We start from the raw sequence: 18,493 nt of genomic DNA, 5'->3' as shown, positions 1-18,493 counted from the left end.
CCATCATTCAGAAATACTGAATGGGCTGTTTTAGAAGCTTTATTCTGCAGAACATACTATCATGCCCATTAGAAAAATCCACTGGAATACTATGGATCAAAAAAAGATTAAATTTGGCTTGTGTGGCACAACGTAGATATCCAGCTATGCATTTATAAGAGTAAAAAAAATTTACTTGGTAAAAAGTGAGCCTGATACCTGATACCTCGTTTCTATCGTTTGTACACACAGACTTTCCAAACAGTAGTCAAGTTTTATCACTTTAAAATCGTTCTCCCATTCAGTCAAATCTAGAATGGATTGGGTGAAATAATTCACTTGACTGAATTTAAATCTATAGAGATATATAATTATGTTTGTTATTCCAAGGCAAGAATGTCTGCTGACTTGTATCAGCAGAGCTATCTAGCAATTAAATAGTACATACATGTTTTGTCCATTTAATTTTCAGAATTGGTCTTTATTAATACTTGCCCATGTAAATACCTAAGTGTGCCAAATTAGCTCTTTTCTGTAAAAAAAAAATGTATTCATCTATACAATTAAAGACCCACCTTTCTTACTTATAATGAAGGGGAAAAAAACCCAAAGAAACCAACCCAAAAAATACAACCAGCATACCATTAAGATCTGTGAAACTGTTACTTTTCTGGGTTGCACACTTCAGGTAGTAAGTGTTAGTAGTTGGAAACTGAAAGTTCAAGTTACTTTTAATAGCAGGAGGAAAACTGAAAAATAAGACACATTGAAATTCTGACCTACAATGATATTCCACGATGTTCTGTGGAAAGTGAGTGCATAAAAATGTTGAAATAGAGACTGGAATAACGTTGGTAGGTTTTAGTATTACAGTTAAAACTCTGCTCAGTCATAACCCCTACAAATGACTACTTTCACTTACATTTTATCATCAGTATAATTAAAAGAAGTCTCTTGAAAGGGGCATTCTCATTACAATGAAAGACCACTTCAGACTCAATTGAAATGAAAAGACTGAGCATAGATTAGGTGTTGATACCAAGTGGCAATTTCTAGGGAGGTATAAAATGCCAAATATGTAACAATTATATTTTATAACTATGTGTTCAAAGGACTTGGAGTATTTTATTGTAGAAAGAGACTTCAGCTCAGAAAGACCACTTCAATGAAGTACCTCATAGTCTAAAAAAATTTCATCTTTCTTAGCAGATACATGACATTTTTATCCTGATACATTAATTTATTTCTTTATTATCTACAGCAGCCAAAATTATCTAAAGACAAATGTTGAATAACCATGTATTTAAGAAATTAACTGTATCTAATTCACAGAGATAGCTGTATTTGTCTGGGTATTTTTCTGTAGCCTCCAAGAAGTAAAAGCAGGCACACCTTTTTACACTATCTAGGGCTCCTTTTTCAGTAATGAGTGAAAAAATTACAATTGTCACTACACCATGATATCTTATGGAAGTGTTTCATAACTAATCACTGATTTTTTCAAAATATGTCAATATTTGGGTAACTTTTTTGATCATCAAACTTGTAGCTCCAGTGCTACTTTAAAGCAGACAAAAAGGAAAGAAAATTCAAATTATCAAAATATTAGTATAATTTCTTTATGATTTGATTTAAAAATACATTTACACGCATTTTATTTCTCTGAAGTTCACATTTTTAAAAATTAAGCACATCTGTGAAATGCTAGGACTTTAAGACACAAAATGCTATTTTCAGTGAAATTATGAACATAACATTATTAGTAAAGATACTTAGCTGCTAAAGAACAAAATTAACAAATTCCAAGTTTTCTATATATTTGGTGTCCCATAATACATGAGCAAAAAATGTGCTACATGTAAATGGCACCACTTTAAAAAGAGCTTCTGGGTTTTGTTTTCATTCTCCCCTTAGCAAGCATATAATTTATCATCTATAGTCAAAAATACATTCCAAAACATCCTTTAAAATAAATCCAAAATTCATATTCATGTTTATACAAGTAGCATGAGATTGTAAAGCTATTGTACTTAGAGGACATTTCAGTCCAGCTGAGTTACATCAACATGATTAACTTTTACAACAGAAAGAAAAGGTAGTACTCAAACAACTGTTATTGCCTCAATGGAAAAAAAAAATCAATGAAAGTTAAATGAACAAGAGATTTTGTCTGAGTTGCAGTTAATACCACTGAAGAGCTATAGATATTAAAAGGTCAACAAATAAATTAGTGCAAGTGTTATGAAATGAATGATTTGGCTTATAATTGTATTGAGTGCAAATTGTTCACTGCCTATTAGACCAGGTAATTTTTAACCATGGTGCCTCAATTACTGTTCCATAAGCAATAATAAACTTGTAAGAGCCACTGGTTCGATCGAGTGACCTATGAGACACACCAGGACAGCTGACTTTGCTATGATGGATCACTGAGTCTTATCTCCAAATGGTGCCAAACCTCCCCTTCCCGTGAGGAGATCTCATAAAAGAAACATTACTGCTTGATTCATTTTACCAAAACGTTTGAGTTTCCAAGTGTCAGCACTTGAGTATAGATTGTGGAGCTCTGTATTTCTTAGAAGAATTACGACAACAGGCACCCTATTGCTTCCAGCACTCCCTGCTAAATGGCATCATGATGGTTAGGAGAATGCTTTTTCTGCTGCTCAATTGGACTGTGTTGTGAGAAATACATGGCAATCATATTTTACATCACCACGTAAACCACTGCATAACACCTAAAGCTAGGCTAGAAATGGAGGCTGTAGGTGAGATTATAGACATTACTTCACGCTTCTGTAATGCCTTGCATTAAAAGATCTCAAAGCACCACTTTATTGAGAACAAATTAAACTTCACAACACAGCTTCTAGGAAATATATTCTTTCTCCCCCATCTTCATCAGAAAAAGCTTTAAAGCATAGCTCTTTGGCTGAAGTCACAATGGTCTATGGTTATAACCAAGGCAAATTTGGGGGGGGTAAGGTAATAGCTTTTATTAGATGCACTTCTATAGGCAAGAAATGGTACAGTCAGCACACAGAAAGCAAGTCTTGGGTATCCAAAAGCTTGCCTGCTTCTCTCCAGTTATATCAGTTAGTCTAATATAGGATATTACCACTTTCTACAAATCCTGGTATTCTTAAACAGAGAAATTAATCTGACATTGTTTTCATGCTATGGAGAAGTAACATCCACAGCACTTTATGAGGAGGAAGAGCAGCAGCTGCGTTTCCCCGATGCTCCCAAGGGCATGGTGTTCCCTGGGAGCCAGGGCTCAAAATATGGCAATAAAGGTCTTGCCACACTTCCCAGAAGACCAGGCCTTTAAGAACTGTTCGTATGCAATAACTACTCACATCTGGTCTCCGCCCATATATGAAATAAACTGAAGATGTAAATTCAAATCCTGAATTATCAAATATACTGTGCAGAGGAAACCACAATTAGAAAAGCCTAATTAGAATAGATTGTGCCACATTCAACCAAATCCTGTTTGTATTTTCACTCTGCTATATTTTTGACAAATCACTACATTTGAACAGTCTGTTGGGAGGGTGATTTTCCATTTCATCACTCCATTGAGCAAAAATGTGCCATGTGACTGGAGTCTGAATTTCAGTTTCACCAGCATACAGTTGAAGTGAATATTATTTGGCACAACAGTGTACAACTGAGCCACTAAATGCCTGATTTACTAAATTATTATTAGATGAGCTCTTGCTGTTCCAAGTGAAAGTGCAGTCACTGTCTCTCTTCATGGTGTGTTCAAATTGTTCTGTGTTTAAATATTCAGCATGAGGCTAATGTGAACTGATGAACTGAGACTACAAACATTCACTTTCAGTACAGAGAGACAGAGAGGCAACATATCATGTGGCCTGCAGAGGTGAAAATGATTTATATTTAAGGATGCTGCTGCCTGCTTCTATTAGGGTAAGATATTCTTAATTAGCTTGGTGTTTGATTCAGGAGTTTGGAAATGCAGCTTAAAAACAGCTCCAAAACTGAACTAACTGTAGGCTCTGGAGGGTTCAGAATCCCTGGTGAGGTGCTACCTGAGCTCTGTCACTACTGCGCATGAGCTGCCACCACAGTTTTCATAATTTACTGCCTTTGGTATTTGAATTGCAGCCTAAAAGTATCACCTGCAGTTCTGACCTCACTATCAGAAAATCTAGGAAATGTAGAGGGTTGACCATGTTGTGTAACTCCATGACTGTTGGAGGTGGGGAGAGATGGGGAAATGGAAATAGATATATATTTTTTAAGATTAAGAAAAAAAAAAAAAGAAAATTTCTTTACTGCCACCTGCTGGAATTGACAATAACCCTTTGTCATACTAAAAGAACAACATCTCTTAGAGGACAGTTACGGCAAGCATTTAAAATACTGTGATCCCAGACACTTACAGTAGATTAGAATTTTTTATTGGTGCTGTGTTGCCATAACAACATAAAGACAGCAGATGACTTAAGCTAAGCTTGCAAAGCAAAAGGCTGCTCATCTGGCAGTTAAAATGAATACAGTTCACTTCACAAGTTCCCCATATGGACCCTTAGTGTATGGTAATGAGGATACCATATGGTGGAAGAAAATGCACAGAGAACAATTGTGCTCCACTGGCTGAGTGAAGTGAGCAGGAAGTTATGAGGAAACACAGGAGAGAGATGTTTGTGCTCTCTAACTCAAGGGTTTCTTTCAGAGGGGGGTTCTCTCTTCTTAATCTTCTTCTTAATATACACATGCATAGAAATGACAGAGAAACATATTGCACATTTTGCAACATCATTCATCATAAACTGTCAGCCGTGTTTGTAAATCAGCTTGGTAAGATCTTATAAATTTGTAATTCTTAAAAGGTAAAAGTGCTAAGTTTTTAGACAAAGTGCAGGAAAATTTAAGCACTTCTGACAAGTAGAAACATTAATGGTAATCATTTTTAAAATGCTTGCATCTTGCTGCCTGCATGTTTAGCTGTAAATAATGCCGCCATGAATAAAAGCTTTAAAAAGGAGAGGCGAGGATGAAATGGAATAAATATTTTTTATTTTATTTCCAGAAGGATAAAAAGTAATAGTTGATCAGGACCATATGCATGCAAGATCCTGATGTAAATGTACATATGCTATACAGCACTGTACTCAGCCAGATCCTAAACCTGGTAAGACAGCTTGCTAAAGGCTGCAAAGTCAATTTTGTACTACACATGCTTCATAAAAGATGAATATAAATGCATTAGTTAGACACGGTGAGCTAAATTAGAAGGTCAGGCAGGGCTGGAAGGGCTGAAATATCACACAACCAATGACTGTAATTACTCTTTTTTTAAGTCTATTAAGTGGTGTTGTTCTATCAAGGCTCAGGGGTATAGGACATGAAGTACAAGATAAAGTAATGTGTATTTATTACTCCCACGGGATCAATTTACTAGATATTTTCAGCTCCATGGAGCAAAATACACAAATGCAGCCTTTGTTACTTTCTTCAAACTGTGGCTTTTTCCTTCAAAAAGCTCTGCTCCTTGAAGGGATCATGTTTACCAATTTTGTATCTTCCTGCCACCCTCAGTTAATTATTGTATTTGAAAACAATAATAACAAGGATACAGGAACAGAGAAACGCAGGGGTCCCTCTTACAGGATGTTCAAACAAGTGGTTCAAGTTGCTCAGATGGAATGTGCAGAAGAGAAAACCCAAACCCAGGCAGGATTTTTACCCCAAGGCAAAGCAGAAATCAGGAATGGAGAATAATGCAGAGCTCCTTGTCATTGTGTTAGCCCTGATCTATTAAAAGTTTAGTCATAGATTCTAAATTACACCATCTGTTCTAATCATTTGCTGAGTAAATGCTGACCCACTTACAAAGAAAACTCACTGAAATGTGTATGCACACTGCTGACCTTCAGAAAGGAAAGGGCTCCTTGCCAGCCCTTTGTACGTGGCTCTGCCATCCAGTCAGCTCTGTGGCTCTTTCACTCAGCTCTTTCTTAGTTCGGACTCTTTGCATATTCCCATACATGCCTCTGACATGCATCACCCCAAAAAGGGGGATACTTTCACTGTAACCTCAGGCTTCTTGGTCATCATCTTCTCATGAGTTTTGAAATTCTCTCTCTGAGTATTTTCAATAGAATAAATTAAATAATAGGGTAAATAGAATAGGATATCAATTGGGTAAATTTAAACAAACTCAAACAAGGCCTTCAACCAACCAAATGTAAAGAAATGAAAAAAAACCAAACCAAAACAGCTTTTAAGCTTTCTGTACTTGCCTTAACTCTGGCCTCTCATTCCTATAAATTTTACAATACAGTTCAGAATCTACCAAACACAACTCATGCCATCCTTGCTACACAGATGAATTACAACAGCTCATCTTCACATGCTCCCCCTTCCTGCCCATACTTAGTATAGAAGTTTTTTAACAGTCTTTCCTCAGTGGGGGAGGGGGAAAGTTTTCTTAGATGAAAGTTACTAAATTAGGTTAAAATACAGCATCTTGAGTAACAAACGGAGATCCATTTCAGAATTTCCATTGGGTCTTTCTGAAGCAGCCATCCTGAGAGGCTTTGACTTAATTTCTATTTTAACTTCCGTTAACAAGCCTGGGCAAACTCACCCACATTTAGAGAAAAGCTTTATTTGCAATATAAACAATACCAATGTCATGATGGGTGTTAACGGGAAGATTTGTGGAATGTCATATGTGAAAAGACAGCTGCTTTTGCCAGCCATCAATTCCTAATAACCACCTGTCTTCTATTAGAATACTAAATGAAGAGGTGGGACATGTCTTGGGGCAGTCTAATTGACCAGAGAAAAGGAGCTGAAGGGAAGGGGGAGCCTGGTTCTGTGTGCTCTCAGCTCAGCAGGGAGGCTCCTGTGTTCTAGAGAGAGGGAGAGGATCCACTCATTTCCATGAAGAGAAACCTGAAGTAAAGGTCCCTTTCAGAAGGGAAAAAGCATCTCCTAAAGAAAGCATTTAAACAACAGACTAAGAGAGGATGTCAGATCCTTGAGGGGGTCAATGTGATGACTCCTACACAGAATGAACAATCTTGCACTTAATTAAGTGCAAAACTGGTTTACCAAGACTGGTAAAAATGGCAAATAAATTCTGGATATTGCATATAAAGAGGAGTCATTATTATTAAATCATTTAGGCTGGGTGTGTTTCAAATCTAGCTCACAGTTGAAACTGTTTTACAGCTATAGCTGTGGAGTTTTAACAAAGCTGCAGAATCAAAAACTATCTGTCAGGGATTTATTTTAAGAGCTGTAGGGTGGTTACACAAATGAACTTGAACAGACTCAAATGTTGTTGTGATCTGAACTCTTGTGATACCCACTGCAATTATGTATGCAAAAACCAACAACACAAGTATGTTTGTGTCAACACATGCAAACACAGGGACAGAGAAATTGCACACATGCAGGATTATCCCCCACCTCCACAAGCAGCTTTCTATAAATTGCTTCTACAGGACAACAATAGAATTTCTTAACATCACCATTGTGGTATTTCTTTCCACTTCTCAGAGATCTCATGTTTCCTCTGATCTTTCCCCTGTCTGGATTAGAAAGGACAGACTAGACTACCCAGCACAATCCAGGTACTTGATCTCACTCCAAGTTTTGGGTGTTAATCCCACCACCTCTGTACTTGTGCACGTGTTTGTTTGAGTGTGCATTGTATGGAGATGCACATCTGTGAGAGGCAATGCTACATGGGCTGCTCTCTCCAAGCTGCTCTTTTCAAGAAGGGAACAGAACTCTGGTGCATAGCTGGTTCCATAGCCCAGCTGACAACATCACCTCCCACTCATTTTTCTCTAGAAAAAAATATATTGCATTTCTATCTTAAAAACAGCCATCTAGTATTCTAGTAGAATATATATAGTAGATAGCTGGAATGTGTAATAAAATTTATCCCAAGCACGGACACTGAGCACTTCTGAAATTGCTGGTTCCAGTGGGGATCAAACTTCTCAAATAGCCTCAATGGTTTTAGAAATGCCTGTTGATACACATATGGCTGTCAACTTCTCAGCTCTGGAGGGTAGAGCATGTGCTAACACTCACTTGCTGGCCTTAACCATTCTCCTTAACTGCAGGGACAAGTCACTCAGCTCTTGTCAGTCGATGGGAAGGACTGAATGCCCTAATGAACAAAAACACAACTATTTCTGTTCCTTGAAAGAACTCCAATTCATCAGCAATGTTTCAGTGGAATAATTGCCACAAGCCCTAGCAGCAATTATAGAACTATGTTGTACTTTATTTATTTAATGTGTAAATGCAAGCTTTTTAATAAAGTGAAAATGATGATGCACTGGCAGGACAATGGGGAAAATGGAAAAAATAATATTGAAAGTCCTGAGCACTGCTCTCCTCTCTGCTGTCTCACTCTCTGTCTCTCTCAGACATTTGCCCTCTCTGCCCGTGGTTCCACTGTGGAAGCCATATGGCTTCCAGCTCTCTTTTAGGAGGCACTGAGAATTGTCTATAGTGGAACACTGCCAAAGCCCTTCCTGGTTTAATGACATGGGGAAGAGCACTGTGCAGTGCTCACCCAGCACAGAGCCTCACTGTGTCCTTGATTATGATCCTGGAGCCAGCAAGTGATGCTGGGAATTGAACCATCAGTGCCTCAAATACAGAAGTCGACATGTGCCAACCCCTGCTGCATTCAGCCTCTGTGTGTGGCATATTAATGACTCTTGAACTTGAGGTCCAACCTTCAAGCTTACACAGAAGGAATTACCCACAGACAAAAAAAAAAGTCCCCTTCATCCTGCTTCCCTCTAACCTTGCAAAGGGAGTTTGTTCAGTCCTTAAGCAGCAGCCTTTTTAAAATCTTCTGGCTACCATTTCATAACTCTGCATACATAAACACAATGTATTCAAATCTTGATTTAAAGATTTTTAAAAATGGCTTGAAAATATACTCAGAACAAACACATCAAGCCAGGAAGGTACCTGAAGGGACAGGTGAGTCAGTGCTAACCCTCAGTCTCATACCCCATCAATAAATATCTGCTAAATGTTGGAGACAGGCTTTCTTTGGCCTGCTTTTATGTCCCATGACACTACATAACAGGAATGTGTGGTTATCAGTGTGGTAATAGTGTCAATCTAAATGGGAAAAAGGAGGGTGCTCAGCCTGATGTCTGTAGTCCCAGACCACCACAAAAAAACATTGTGATGCCTCTACCCCTCCCCAGTGCCATAGGTGCCAGAAAGGGAACCAATACATGTGATGCACTACTGTCCCCAGCTGCATTACACAGTTTAGAATTTCTCAATCTTATTTTACTTGAATTTCTTCCCTTAGAGAAAAGCCACAGCAATCTGCAAGTTAGCTGGAACACTGGGTTCAGGGAAATTTCACAGTACTTCTTTTGGCCTTTCTAATGCCTGGTGTGTGATGAAAGCTGGTCTCTTATTTTCTTAGAAACAATTTTTCTCCTTGTGCATATTTGGCAGCAGAAGGATGTTACAGATGAAAGAACCCATACAGAAGGATGCTCTCTTTCTTTGGAAAGGGTTGCACCTCTGGAGAGAAATTTGACAACCTATGAAAGCTGAGTCCTGCTGCAAATCTGTCCAAAAGTCAGAGAAAGGGACAGCTTGTAGAGGGTGAACAGAGCCAATGTAAAATGTAACTCTCCAGGACAGCATGTTTCTCTAGTAATAAGAGGGAAGGACAACACATCATCAACCTCAAAATCACAGCCTACAGCCCTCCTGAGCAAAGATAAAAGACTTAACAATCCTGTAAAAAAAATATTTAAAAAATCACACACTGAATTTCATTTCTGTCAAGAAATAAACCAAAATAAATTGTTGTGTTCTTGAATTTTTCTCACCTTTGAGACACTTCAGAAATTTAACTAATCAAAGCCCACAACCCCTGATGAAAGCCTACTTACAGCTCAGGAAGCTAAGGAAGAAAGGTTGCAAGATTTACTCAGTCAAAAAGGCTACACTGGATCTGCAATGTTTGAGGGATTTGGCCTGATGCATTAAAGCCCAAGTTCTTCTATGTCTCAGATCTGCAAACTCACATCTTCCTTTCCATAAATCAAAGGTGGTGTTATTCAAATATACCCATCTATCCTATTTTACTGCCCAACTCACTAAATAAAAGCCATAATGGTAAAACACGTGGTGGCAGCTGGTCACATACAGGGACTCCAGCCCATGCACACTATTGCTCAATGTTCCTGTGCCAAATAGAAATTATTTTTCAAATACCACACCTCTCCAGTATATTGCAAAACTCACCACAAATTCTTGCCAGAGAAAGTACTGTAGCAAGAACAGATGTGAGGGAAGACAGCTTCTTCACAGTACCAGGCAGAAGAACTAGAAGCTATGTGATCTCAGCTTTTACTTGACAAAAATCAACAAAAAAATTCCCAGTAATTTTCATGGGAATGAACCTTATATCACTTCACTATTCATTGCTCTAATTACTTCAGCAATCTTGAAATAAAGCAGTATGTAGTACTTATTATCTTAAAACAATACATGATGCAACATCAGTGGACACACATTCCCTGAAGATCCAAATTACTTGATATCACTGGTGAAGAACTATCATGTCTCTGTTTCATCTTATCTGGGTTGGATACCAAACTGGGAGCATTACATTTACGGAGTCTTTCACTTTCAACAAAAACATGAACTAACCAGCTTTGCCATATTTAATAAAACAATAAACTTTGGCTGACCTTTGGCAAGCGTTCAGGGTCACCAGGGTGCCGGGGGATAACCTTCTGTAGCCTTTGGAAACCATAGTCAATGGTGGGTTCATTCAGAGCTGAAATAACAAACAACATGGTGATGTGACAAAGACAGAACAAACCAGACTCCTTTGCATTGTAACAATTGGCAATGCATGACAAAACCAAGGGGGGATCACAGCAAAATTCACTTTTAATGAAATTAGCACTGACTATGAAATTTTTGTTTAAATGCTGTTTGAGTTGGTTCTGAGGCTTTGATTCAAACAGCAATGCAGACCTTCCCACTGGAGTTCCTAAAATATAATTACTGGAAAATCTGGCCACGCATACATCTTTTGAATAGGAAGCAATTCCTATTTCTGAAAGCTGTGATGACATGAATCTGATAAATACTTTGCACCCCTTTTCATGTTATTAATTTGTTTTCCTGTTCTCATATTATGACTGTGATTGGAAGACAAAAGAAGTAATATAAGGACCCTCTTGTTCCATATTGTATTATACATTTATTATGTTCCACGTGCAATGATAACATATAATTTTGTTGTGAATTACAGGCATTTATTTTGGCAGAGGTTTTGTTTTTCACTCCTCCAATCAGCACTAAACTGATCCAAAAGAATTAATGAATTAAAAAAAAATCATCTACATTTTTTGTTCATCTTTTGCAAGTCCTTGTCCAGTAAATCAGGAGAGAGAAACAGTGGAAGCAGAGCACTTTAACCTTTATGAATACGATGGTCTGCCTGCATTAATCGAAGCTCTGATTGTGCCAAGCCTTTAAGCACATGCTTATCTGTAAGCACATACTTAAACCCATTTGCTTTCAGCAGGGAAAATTGGAGCATATTATGTTTGTATATGATTGCCTATAATTACAGGGGACTGCATTGGTTGACCTTCTAGCTATATTTCCAGTGATATGATCAGTTTAAAACTCAGATGTTAGTGAGACTTCAACATGTGCTTAAAATTTCCTAAGTGCTTTGGTGAACTGGAACAACAGTCAAGCATTCTCAAGCAGCTCTAAACAACAGCACAACTTGACTCTCCCATGCCAAGAGAGATGATAAAATCTTGCACAGTGATTTGCTTGCAATATTTTTTCATGAAAAAAAAAATAGTCCAATATGGATTTTCATAATTTTAGGCCTTTTTTTTAATTTTTCCATTGGGAAAGAAATATGTACTTTAATTTTTTTCTTTTTTTTTTTTGACCCTTAAGAGTTTTTCTTATTTTGTCTTAGCTTATTAACAAAAAAACTATTCCTTCTACCAGGTCTGCCTACTAAATTGTGAATATATCTTGCACCTTACTTTATGAGAGTTTTATTATGAATTTTATGAATTTTTATGGCTATGATGATGGCACCTGATTCATATAAAGTGATTTAGCATCAAACAATATCTCCCATTCTCATTTGTGTAAACATTCCCATGTTGCTCAGTGATGCTTATCCCACAGCAAGTTACACAAATCCATCACCACCCAACTCCATAACCAACGTTAGCACAACCCATCCATACTTCCACCTTTTACGTAAAGAGAACTTTTATTCATACTCCTAAGGTGAAAGATCTTTAGCCTGACCATATTGTTATCACAAAGGTAATATTTATTCTCTGGCTCATTGTTAATTAATTTGCATTCCATAAAAAAACCCATAAAAAGTCCAGATTTTAAAGGAACTGGTATATCTGAGCGTGACCTTTTATGTCTATAGAGGTCATTTTAGAGAAGGGGTGAAAATAAGGCTTTTCCCCTGCTTTTGTCCATTTTGGTTTTTGGATGGTTGGGCCTTTTGCATGCGTTTCCTTTCACACCCTGACCACAAACTGTCCACTCAGTTGTGAAGTTATGCAAAAAATATCACAATGTTTCTTTTTGTAAAGCCCCAGTTTCATTACCTTTTGGTATCCTTCCAAGACTTCTTACTATGCACACATTTAGCTTACATTAAATTAATTCCCTTTTAAATAATTTGATTTAATTTACTGCTATTTATGTTTATCATTAAAAATAGTTGCTCTCTGGGATTAAAATAACCCTACAGTTCTAATTTACAATTCTTTTGCAAATATGTTAGAACATTTTAGTGCAGTTCTGTCAAATGTGCTTCTTCTCTAATTCAGTCTAGTTTATGGCCATTTTCCCTTTACATCCTTTGGGAAAGTAGTTACTAAATTCTGCAATATTATAAATGGAGGCCAGTGCTGAAATCCCCCCTGAGATAGCAGTCATTTTCTCATACCTTCCCACACATTCAACACATTTGAAATCCACAGAGTATTTCTTCTAAGTATTTTCTGAATTAAATGACAAAAAAATAAAAAAAATTAAATTTTATGGCTCGATCTCACAAGGCATCAAGCATCCTTTGAGAGACAGTGAAAACTTCTGCCTTGAATATCTTCAGCTTTACTTTAGCAGCAGGGAGAGACTGCACACAGCAATTTGCAAACTACTAACCTGTAGTTGTCAAATAACACTCATTAGTCTATAACCATGCAACGCTTTTAAGCTTAAATAAAATAAAAAAGAGAAATGTTCAGCTCCCTGAACATCTAACAACAGACTGGCCAATACGAGCCCTTCATTCCCCAGTTCATTTATAATCCAAGTCAAAAGTAATTAGTCCTATCTCAAATAAAGATCCCTGTTTAAATATTTAACCCCACCTTCAGCATTAAGGTGACACCAGTTTCTGTGTCAGGAGCTGGCACAACTTCAAAGAAAAGGTGATCTTCTGCTCTCTAAGCACTGCAGAGGAGCCAGTGCTCAGGCCAGGCTTGGTGGCAGCTGACACAAGGTTAGGTACCAGCTTCATGTTCTGTCCCCATTAGATGTGAGCCTGGTCTCTGCTTTTGAAGTCCATTCACAATAATGCATTTCCCAATGCTCTAATTCAAGAACATTGTGGGTTTTTTCCTCATTATTAGAAAAAAAAAAAAAAATAAGGAATACCAATTCTTTATTTGTATTCTTGACATCCATACATTAAAAACAAGCTAATACATACTGCACTTAAAATGCCCATTACCCTAAATTTTTAAAGTTGTCTTGAAAGTACTACTAACTCTAAAAAACTGTCTTAAATTCAAATAGGTCCCAAGGCTAATGGAAGCAATTTGTATACCAACCCAAACTGACTGGCCCACTTTTCAAAATAAAGGTATGATAATCTTGTGGTTTTAAAAGGACATTTAAATTGAAAGACTGTGAATTTAGTACATAATTATACCAATAGAACCCTTTAACTTGTCAACTTGTAAATCTAAAAGGCTATCAATCATTTCTAAAGAGGAAATAAACCTTAAAATTCTTTGATTGACAGTGCTTACTTTTTATGTGGAAAAAAAAAAGGAGTAAAGTGGCCAGAAATCCATTTACAAAAGTACATTGTTTTACATAGGTGAGTAAAAAGCCAATAATTACACCTCCAAAAGACACATAAATCAAAGTAAGTACTTTTCCCTCACTTACGTATTTTTAGTTGCAGTAAACTTCAGGTAACTTTTTATTAAAATACTTTCCCAAATGCAAAGCTTATTGAAGCCATTAATAGAGTAGCATTTTCATTTAAGGTAATATAATCATTTTTGCAAATACAAGATTTAAGCCATTTTTCTCCTTCCAAACAATAAACTTTCAGCCTGTCTCTTGTGAGAATTAACTAAAATTACACCCAGGTGTACAAAATCTGTCTATCTATCCCAGTGTATGAGTTAAGGCACAATATTTATTATTCTTACCATTTTATGAATTACTTCTAAAACCCTTGAGGAACAACTTTCTTTCAAATTAGACTCTAACAGAATAAGCCATGAAGCTCTTTATGCAGCAAGTCAAAAGCCATAACTCACAAGATCTAAGGCTTTTAATCAAGAAAACTCACAATGTCTATGGAAATAGGGATGCACACATTATATTCATCTTTGCAAAGTCCAACTTATTTTTCAACAGAAACGTAGCTTATGCCTCTGAGACAAGTGTTTCCACCACAACTATAATTTCAAAAACTGAACAAATAATTTTAATAACTACATGTATATAGCCTACCATTTTTTTTAAGTATCTTGTATTTTTTTTAAGTACTCACTGGAGAGCTTTTTTAATATTTCACATAATGAATTCCTACTGTGTCAATAAAGCTTTGGTGGTTAATTGAATGACTGTCTGATGTATCTGAGAGAGGAATTTGTTTCTCTGGCCATGAAGCCAACTTACAGCAGAATGATCGACACTTAATATCAGCAATTAAAAGGACCTGTTCAAATATCAGATGGAATTCGTAGCTTGGGGTAGTGTAGGAGATCTCTTCACTGAGGAAAACTCATTCAGTGAATGCAGAGAGTAATTGAATTAGACACATTTTAACATTATTATTCAAAGAAAAATAAACACACACTACATAGAAGCATTATGGAAATATTTCAGAACGTAAAACATATCCAGTTAATTTGTTTCTCATGCATTCATGGTTTCATTTATTCCTTTTATTTTTCAACTCTTGTTTCTTTTTCATTCTGTTTGACCCAAAACCAATGAGAAAGCAGCACTTAGACCTATGAACTTCCCATATGCTTTTCCAGTGGAAAAGGCTGCAAGGAAAGGGAAGGGACTTGACAGGCTCAAATAGTAAAAATGAAAATAGACTGCAGGCTACAAGCAAACTGGCTTAAGATTCACAGGTTTGACCATACCTATCCCAGAGGAGAAATCTGTTCTTGACCATTTTAAGTGAAACTTCCAGGGATAGGCTGAGGATGAGAATTAAATATCCCACAGTATTTGCTCCTGTGGTGCACCAGAGAGCTGCTGGTTTTCTTGGAAGGCAGAGGCATCACAGAGGAGAGTTTAAAGAAGGTAACAGAGAGCTGGAGCAGCACAGAACTATAATGGCTTTGGATTACATCCAGGAGGTTATGGTTATAAGAGGGGAGTGGAATAAGATCCTTAAGACTTTGCCTTTGTCTCTTCACAAACCCCTTATTTTTAACTTGAATCTACAACATAAGACACCGAGTGACAAGTCCTGAAGGATAATGTCAAAGAGATGGGGCTTTGGGGTCTGCAGTACAGTTCTTCAGAGGTTTTTCCTATCTTATCAAACTTCACCAAAACATAAAGAGAAGCTTACTCTGTGGCCAAGACATACAAAGTTACCCATCTCAGCACCTCACAGTTGCGAAAGATTATAACGAAATCCATGCAAAAATTGCTGCAGCACAGTCACAGCAATGAAGGTGAGACCAGGAACTGTCTCACAGAGGAACCTGTGTCCCTCTGTACCCAGTGACTTAACCAGGTTAGAACATTTGAAGGCACAGAGGATGAATATTTTAAACAAACTCAAGGGCAGGTAGGAAGGCAGGCTCTTCAATCTTAGCATCTTCAGAGGAATTACAGCAATGGAGTTATTTTCTCCTGGACTTTCGGTCTCTTCCTCCAGCAACTCGGATGCCCATGCCTACATCTAGCTCTCTTCCTTTTTAATCCACAAGTCTCTCTGTATTTCCACATTACTGAGAAAAAGCAGAGTGATGTATATGTGGCAAAAAATGAGAGTAGTCACATGAAAGGTTATGGCAAATAGAAATACAAACAGAAAAACAAATAGAAAGTAGGAGCTCCTGCCTCTCAGAGCAGCAAAATGCTGCCACAGAGATAATCCAGGGTGTTTGCCTTCTCCAACAGGCAAACTTTCTTCTGTCTCCAAGCTCTGGATGACTCCTGATAGAAGCCCCTGCCCCTACAAAATAAAACCCTGACTCTGGGAGATAGAGATGAGTCTGCCCACATTAATATCAAACTTCAGATGCCAAAATGTCTTGCTAAGGCCTTGCAGTACAGCAGTACTAACAAAGGATGATACTACAAAGCAACATCTTGATATGTTGTGCTGTAAGCAAACCCTACCCAACAACTCTTAAGCACAGTGGCCTCTTTATGTCTGCTCTACAGAGAGAGAGAAAAAAAACCCCACCATACTTCAAAACCCCATCATCAAATGAAGTCTGTTTCAAAAATCTGCCTGCAAAGACTATTGCTTTGCTAATTTAAGATCGTTAAATGAAAACAGACAAGCATTTGAGCTATTTGCTGTTGTTGTTGTTGTTGTGAATTTGGCTTGCTTTTCATAAAGTTTCCTTTCCACTAAGTTTCCATGGGGTGTTTATTCCCACAAGCAATGGAAAACGGAAGTGGGTGGGACAGCAAGAGCCTCCACAGAAAGGTTTGAGCTAGAAAGTCCCTTCCAGTGCTAACATAGAATTTCCTTACTTTTCTGGTCTCAGTACTCACTCACTTAAATGTACTCTTTTGCACTGAATTTCCATTTTTGTAGTGAAACTACGACATGATACTCAAAATGAAAGGCATATAAAAAGAATAGATTTATATTAGATATTAGGAAGAAACTTTTTACCGTAAGGATGGTGAGACCCTGGCACAGCTTGCCTGGAGAATATGTGGATGCCCCATCCCTGGAAGTGTTCAAGGCCAAGATGGATGGGGCTTGGAGCAACCTGGTCTAGTGGAAGGTGTCCCTGCCCATTGTAGGGAGGTTGGAACTAGATGGACTCTAAGGTCCCTTTTAATCTAGACAATTCTGTGATCCTTTATTGTAATTTTTTAATTGGAAATAAAGAGATATCTAAAATGTAATTCCTCTTTTTCATTGCCATGTGATGTCCAGACAGCAGTGCATGGGCCAAGTAAAAAAGAAAAGTGCAGAACTGAGACAAGTGATAAATCTACCACCTAGATCTCTTGAGTTGCACTAATGACTGCTCTTTATTTGAATTAAAGATGCAATAGGGCAGTGATGGAAGCACCTTCACTGTGCTCATAAAGGTTGTTACAAGCATAGTAGACAGCATGATATTATCTTCCTGGTAGCACTTTTTCCCCAGCAGCTAAAAACCAGGGGAGACAGTCCCTGCCCACCTACTCCAGTCTCTGCAGCCTGTGGGGTACTGAAAATGCACATCTTGGTCCTAAATTTTTTTATTAAAAACTCATGGGATCACTGGATCTGGCTAACAAGAAACATGCATTGGTCTCTCAAAATACATTAACTCTGAATGTTCACTCTTAGCAACCTGCAACCTGGCTTGAAATAAAAAAAAGTCAAATTTGTAGCCTTCACAGCTTCTTCTGCCTCTGACAGTGCTGACCTCTTGTCTAATGGGGAAGATTTGGCCTTAAGGGAGTCTGAAACAGAGTCCAGTTTCAGGCAGTGGAATTTAAAGATACCAATTTCAGAACAGGCTGGTAGAATTCATTGGGGATATGTATACAGAGGGCTAGAAGGAAATTAATGCATGGTTACTTCATCTACTCATCCAGGTTAATTGATGCATCTTTGGCAGTCATTATAAACATGGAAGGAACAGAATTTACATGTGAATATTTTCCTAGGAGTCAGAGACATTTTGGTAATGCACATGAGCATGCAGCAAAACATTTACCAAAAATGGCTGGCTCTCAATGGATTATCCCTTCATTTGAATAAATAAATGTATATGTACCTATAGACACAAGCACAAAAATGTGTACAAACCAAGATTTAAAATAATGTGTGCCCATGCTTAGCTAAAAGATCTATATTTAGGTCTACTTAAAAACATTTAAAAATAGAGACACTGTATTTTTAAACTCTTGGCTCAGAAACAGATGCAGAAATATACCATAGAGAGAGTAGGAAATGCTAAAATGTCACCTCATGTAACCTTTTATTTAATTTCCCACTATGCAT

General features: G+C 37.4%; 1 protein-coding gene across 4 annotated transcripts in view; it reads right to left on the bottom strand.

The window, feature by feature from the left end:
* Positions 1 to 18,493, bottom strand: part of EBF1 (EBF transcription factor 1) — a 266,955-nt gene that overhangs the window by 18,940 nt on the left and 229,522 nt on the right. For all 4 annotated transcript variants that reach the window (XM_030458957.1, XM_030458960.1, XM_030458958.1 and 1 more), the window contains exon 11: positions 10,719 to 10,807. In XM_030458957.1, coding sequence (XP_030314817.1) covers positions 10,719 to 10,807 — 89 coding nt within the window. The remainder of the gene's footprint in view (positions 1 to 10,718; positions 10,808 to 18,493) is intronic.

The sequence above is a fragment of the Calypte anna genome, chromosome 13 (genome assembly GCF_003957555.1).
Source record: "Calypte anna isolate BGI_N300 chromosome 13, bCalAnn1_v1.p, whole genome shotgun sequence".
Lineage (NCBI taxonomy): Eukaryota > Metazoa > Chordata > Aves > Apodiformes > Trochilidae > Calypte > Calypte anna.
This window is presented reverse-complemented; position numbering and strand designations above follow the sequence as displayed.